Below are 6,768 nucleotides of genomic sequence, written 5' to 3' on the forward strand. Positions count from 1 at the left end.
TCATCTCACCACCCCAGGATCATGCTACCACCTACTCCTTTCTCCATCACTGATTCCACCATCTGATCTCCCAGAGAGATTACATGGAATTCAGGCAAAAACTGAAATCACAGAGCTCTCCGCTGCAGAACAGAGGCAGAAGCTTCTACAGCCTTTCAAAAAGCCCCCAACTACCCTCAGACAAAGCTCACATGTCATGTTTTTCATTCCTATTAATGGGATTTACTTATGTTTCATCTTCTTTATTGAAACAGCAAAACTGAGCCACTAAGGAGTTGACTCCCTCAAGTTTGTGTAAGTCAGCAGCTTAGCATCTCCATAAACATGACCTGTCAGGCTGAGAAGTAAGTATCAACATGGAAAAACACTTAAAAGGAAGCAAACCAAGATTTTGGTGACCAAAATTATTTTAAAGAATTCTGTTGACTTCAGGGAAGAGTACAGTTCTGTGATTGCTTTCTAGCAGAGCACTTAGCAAAGCAAGTAGCACTTCCTTCTTTTTTTCCCTACTCTTCTTGGTGGGAAAGTTAATTTGTTTACATCAAGGATTTTTAAATTTTTAAATAAGATATTTAAAGGCATGTTCAAAGGAATGGGCTGTACTCCTGAGATAGCACATGGAGATCTATGAAGATCACTTGTTTCTGGAGGATTTAGGCCACCATCTCAGTCCAGCCAGCAAGAAAGTTCTTGCTATGGCTTTCACTGGTGCCAAACAAGCAGTTACTGATTGGGACTTCATACTACACCTTTACATAGACTTTTAAATATCCTAAACATAGGTCATTCAGTGAGGTAAATATTAGATAAAAACCCAGATTCTAAAAAAAAAAAAAAAAGCAACTATGTGGCAACCTAGCAGAGTACTTTACCTTTTACATATATTCATCCCATTACCTATACTTGCATTCATTTAAAGAACAGACAAAACTACTGTGGAATCTCACACCTGAACCTTGTTCTTTTGCATTCAGTTTTCAAGATTATCAATGGAAAGAATGACTCTTTCTGCTCCTTCAGTATTTGCTAAGTTGGCTTTGTCCCAGTATTCCTTTCTATGTCATCCTATTCAGAGTTAGTTGAAAGAACATTCAAGGTACATGTGGTACAAAGATCTCCAGAGTACCAGGTGCACACGAGGCCCAAAATGCATGTAGCTGTACATTAAGTGGGAAAATATGTAAATAGAAAGGCAAAGAATATGCAAGAAGGTGGTGGTGAGCATAATGAAAGCAGAGGAAGATACGTGAAAGGGTGCAGAGCAAAAGGGACTGAAATGGAACTAAAGTCAAATGGAAAAAAAGCGTAAACACAGGAAGAGACTGCAACACATTAAAACTCAAGCTTTTTTTTTTGTCTCCTGAAGAATGAAACGCCAAACTACAAAAATATACAGCTGTGTCTACAAGTGTTTGCATATATACATATAAGGACCAAAAATATATTCTACCACTTTTCTTATTGTCTGCAACACCAGATTTAAAAAAAATAAAAAATAAAAATCCCAGTTGTTTTGATGAGTATTTCAGGTACTCCTAGCTTTGAAATTTGGAGGACTGACCTTGTGGGAATGAAAATGAATGTGACCACAGATCTGAACCCACCAGCTTCTAGTCTTTCATACCAAGGTTTTGAATTCCATTCAATGTTTTAACTGTCCAGCATCAGCAATGTGAAAGTATTCATTCAGTACTACCATGTCTACCTATGTTATACAGTATTTAGATAGGCCTTTAGAAAGTTTACAAAATGTGTAGAGAACAAAACTTGAACTACCTAAAACTAAGAGGCCTGGAGAAGCTCCGTAGCACCAAAGGACAGAGTAAACTGGAAAAACTTATTACACATTACTTCAGAAGTGAGAGAAACTTTGTTACAGACCCTTTAGGATCTTGGAGTTAATGGGTAAATTGCACAGAGTTAATCACAACTACCGAAGGGAGAGGAAGGCAAAAGAAGGAAGCCTGTACCCTGACAATATGTGCTACAGACTTCACACAGAAAAATAGGCTGTAAGCTTGCTGTGGGAACAGAGAGGAAGGAAAAATGTAACATAAATCACTAGGCCTCTAATCGTTCCTGAAAATAAAATTATAGGTATTCTTAAGTATTTGCAAATACTTAAGCACATAGCTTAGCACATTCATTAAACTTTGCTACAATCAAGAAGACCCTAAATAAAAAATAACTGTTTCAATTTCAGGACTCAGTTTTTATAATTTACTTCTAAAAGCCAAGAATAGGGACATTTACCTTGAACACATCACATGAATTGCCTCTATCTCTTACCCTCCCCTGCCCCGTATGAAATTCCACTTGAGAAAGAAGATGTCAGATGTAACACTGCACGATCAAAGTACTAATAAATGTACACTTTTCACTTTCTTCTGGATTTGTGTGTGCTTGCAAGCACTGTGTGCACAGGGAGACTCCAGTTCTGGACATCCTGTACTAACTCAGATCTGGGCCCACACAAACTACTGAAATCATAGGGAGAAGTGACAGGTTCAGGATCCTGGACTCATGCACCTTTTTCACAGGTCAGGGCCTTAAGCCATGCTCACATAATTAATACAACAGAGGCAAAGCCCTCCCAAAATCAGAGGAAATCACCTTTCTTGCACCATACTCTAGAGTGTAAGACTCACTCATGTTGATCTAGGCCCATGCCATTTGCAGAGAAGGATTGTTTGCTCGCTGTAAATATAAAAATACTATTTATACAGTGACACAAACTTAATGCAATGCAAAATGCAAAGCATAAATGGGCACACCAAGCTACTTAGAACTTAATGGTTCTGCCTACTGAAGAGCAGTGAGTTTGGTAACTGATGCTAAATCAAATGTAAACACTGTGGACCTTTTAATAGGGACGTAGTAGAAAGTAAAACATTCAGAATTTTGCATGCTGCAAACCCTTCACCTGTTGCACCTTGTGGCCACTGTGCTGTTACAGATTTCCTTCCCATTTTACAAGTGACACCATGGGGCTCCAAACCCTTTCAAGCCACGCAAGAGGAACAAACCCTGCCCCGGGAGGGAGCGGGGAGGTGCAGCCCCATCCCCCAGGGCCGCACCAGGGGCTGCCGGGCCCCGCTGCCTCCCCGCTCCCAGGCCGCGGCCTCAGCCCCACCGCGGCCATCGCCACAGGTGTATCAATCGCTGCCGCTTCCCGACCACCGGCGCCCGAATCCCGCTTTCCCGGCAGCCGGCACACGCCACGGCTTCCCAGGCCCTCGCCCATCCTAGGGGGTCGGTCCCGGCGGACTGAGGGCGGTCCGTGGCAGGGCTGAGCCACACGGCAGACGTGGCCCCAACAGCCCAGCCTGCCCGAGCGGCATTTCCCCGCCTCCCGCCGACACAGCCGCGGGGGTCGGGATCTGCCTCAGCCCCGGGCCGGTGTCCCCTCCCACGGCTGTGCCCCTCGCCCCGGGGGAATCTCCCCGAGGAGCCGTGGCAGAGCCGAGCGCGGCGGCGGGGCCGGCCCGTCATCCGCTCTCCCCCGGCGGCCCCCGGAGGGCCGGTGCTTGGGGTCCAGGCCGCTCTACGGGAGGCAGGGTGCACCGGCCGGCGGCTGCCCCCGCCCCGCCGCCTCACCTCGCTCACCAGCCCCTGCCAGTCGCTCTCGCTGCGCTGGGAGCTCATGGCTCCGGCGGACCGCGGCGGCATGCAGCGCTGAGCGGCTCCACCCGCACCAGCCCTCCGCCGAGGAGCCTGCGGGGAGAGGCGGGGCCTGCGGCCGCCCCTTGCCGGCCGGCCGGGGCCGCCCAGCACCTGCCTGGGCACGGGGGTGGCGGAGCCGGGGTTGCCGCGGTTCCTCACCGCCCGCGGCCTAGTGTGGCTCTGCCCGGGCCCGTGGCTGCCGGGAGCCAGGCCGCCTCCAGACGGGCAGGAACCCCGGCAGAGTCGGGCAGGGCCGCGGTGCCCGGGCAGGAGGGCCCATCCCCGGGATAGAGCTGGGGTCACACCGCAGACGCCCGCCTAGGGCTCTGCAGTAGTGTCTGAGGTGCACTGCTCAGGTTCTCCTCACATCCTCTTCCTGAGTAACCCCAGGGCTCTCCTGCCGTCCCAGGCACTGAGCAGCCCGATGTATCACAGAATTACTCGGGCTGGACAGGACCTCTGGCATCAAGTCCAACCCTTGATCCCCTACCACCGTGGTTACCAGCCCACGGCACTGAGTGCCACATCCAGTCTCTTCTTAAAAACCTCCAGGGACCGAGAATCCACCCCCTCCCTGGGCAGCCCATTCCAATGCCTGATCACCCTCTCTGTAAAGAATTTTTTCCTAATGTCCCTTCCTTGGATCTGCTGGCCACACTGTTCCTGATACAGGCCAGGATGCCATTGGCCTTCTTGGCCACCTGGGCACACTGCTGGCTCATGTTCAGCTTCCTGTCAATCCAGACTCCCAGGTCCCTTTCTGCCTGGCTGCTCTCCAGCCACTCTGTCCCCAGCCTGTAGCGCTGCATGGGGTTGTTGTGGCCAAAGTGCAGGACCCGGCACTTGGCCTTGTTGAACCTCATCCCATTGGAATCAGCCCAACTCTCCAGTCTGTCCAGGTCCCTCTGCAGAGCCCTCCTGCCTTCCAGCTGATCCACACTCCCCCTCAACTTAGTGTCATCTGTGAATTTGCCAATTGTGGACTCAATCCCCTCATCTGAATCATCAGTGAATGTACATCTGCAGGTACATGCAGAGTGGTCAATGAGGAGGCGGGTGTCAAGAGTACTGTGCTGCAACAGAGACTTTAATAAATCCAGAGTGGTTTGGTTTGGAAGGGTCCTTTAAAGACCATCCAGTCCAACCCTTGTGCTGTGGGTAAGGACATCTTTGACCAGACAAGGTTGCTCAAAGCCACAAACTGGCCTTGAGCACTTTCAGGGAGGGGGCAACCTGTTCAGTGCCTCACCAATCCTCATTGTAAAAAGTTTTTTCCTTAACTCCAACCTAAGTCTGTGCTCTGCCAGTTTGAAACTGTTGCCCCTTGTCCTGTCTCTAGAGGCCTTCAGTAAAAGTAATTCTTGTACATCCTCCTTTGTATGTTGAAAAGCTGCAATAAGGTCTCCTCAGAGCCTTGTCTCCTGAACAACCCCACCCCAACTCTCTCAGCCTGTCCTCACAGGACCAGTGCTCCAACTTCCTGATCTTTTTCATGGTCCATCTCTGGACCTGCTCCATCAGGCCTATGTCCTTATGTTGGGGGCTGCAGAACTGGACACAGCACTCTAGGTGGAGTCTTACAAGAGTGGAGAGGAAGAATCACTTGCCTTGACCTGCTTGTTGGTCATGCTCCTTTTGATGCAGCCCAGGGCACCACTGGTTTTCTGGGCTGCAAGTGCACATTGCCAGGTCATGTCCAGTTTTTTATCCACCATAGATATTATCTGTAAACCCCTGTGAATTAGGCACATGCTTGCGTAGTATATGTAATGTAAGACACAGCAGGAGGACAAAGAGGTAGAAATCTTCACAAACTGTGATACTGGAACACTGCCCACTTTGAGCAGAGATCTCTAGTGACACTCACTTCATGGAAGTGTAAAGAAGGTAACAATCCAGGATTTGTGTTCTTTTTTCTCTGCTTGTGCAGAATCCTCTCCATCAACACTGAAACCCAAGCAAACTACTCACACAGCACTCCACACCCTGCTAGGTGCATCTGCTCCCCCTGTACCATCCTTAGCCCTGTGGGCAGAGCCACTGCATGGTACATCCCCATGGACCAGGTGTACCCTGAGGCATATCACATGCAATCTCTGCTGTTACTACCCCTAACACAGCCAGTGCTCTGGGGACTTTGTCTTCCAGGCAGAATCTCAGTGTAATTGCTTGGGGTATCCCAGCAGCTGAACCCACAGTAACTCTTTGTTGTAAAGAGCACAACAAACAGTACAAAACAACACGATCAAACATGCACATCTCATTCCTCACCACAATTTGCCCACTGTTAAAATTTGTTTATGGTTTGGCCTCTAGGCACAGTGTCCTTTTGTTGTCTAAAATGGCTGAGATCCTCCTATGACAACTTCACATCCCTTTGAGTGTGTTCCCCTCAACCTTGCCACTGTTCCAGCTGCTTAATTAATGGCTTATATAAGAAGAAACATAGGCCACATCTAAACCCAGCAGGAGCTCTCTTTGAATGTAAGATTATTAAGTTTAATAAATGCCTTTGGTTATCTCCCTACAAAAAAAAAAAAAAAAAAAAAAAAAAAAAAAAAAAAGTCCAGGAGAGCAGCTAGCTTTATCTTGGAACTTGGAGTTTGAGAAATACAGAATATTTATACATTTTAACTGCGAATTATAAATCAAACTTACACATTTTCTACAAATTACAGCCCGTTTTCTCCTAAATTAGCTGTTCCTCATCTTCCGCATACTGTAGCTTTAGTGCTGTAGAGGGTACATTCATCTTTCTTCTTTGTTCATATTTTTCTCTGGTTTACATTGTCATGTGTGTGATATATCACAATCCTGCATGTCCTTGCAGGCTTCTCAGCAAACCATTGCTGAAAACAGCATCTTGTTTGCACAAGCAAATAGCAAATAATGAAAATCAAATTAACAAGTACCATAATTTAAATCCACTGATTAAAGGAGTCATTAACGATATTACAAACTCCATCATTTTCACAGCATTGTTAATAGTTAAAGCTATACAACTGCTAGTGTAGATGAACCAAACAGATTCTTTTTGCCAGTTCTGCTTCTAATTTGCAGAATTTCTCACCTCTCTCATCTTGTTCTCGAGGTTCTCCAGCCTCA

At 47.3% G+C, this 6,768-nt stretch overlaps 1 protein-coding gene across 1 annotated transcript in view; it reads right to left on the minus strand.

Moving 5' to 3' along the window:
- Window positions 1-3,728, minus strand: part of CCDC149 (coiled-coil domain containing 149) — a 51,093-nt gene extending 47,365 nt beyond the window's left edge. Inside the window, exon 1 of the mRNA XM_030449945.1 lies at window positions 3,598-3,728. Within this exon, the coding sequence (XP_030305805.1) occupies window positions 3,598-3,669 (72 nt within the window). The 5' untranslated portion in view covers window positions 3,670-3,728. The remainder of the gene's footprint in view (window positions 1-3,597) is intronic.
- Window positions 3,729-6,768: the final 3,040 nt, after the last annotated feature.

Source organism: Calypte anna, chromosome 4A (assembly GCF_003957555.1).
Source record: "Calypte anna isolate BGI_N300 chromosome 4A, bCalAnn1_v1.p, whole genome shotgun sequence".
NCBI lineage: Eukaryota > Metazoa > Chordata > Aves > Apodiformes > Trochilidae > Calypte > Calypte anna.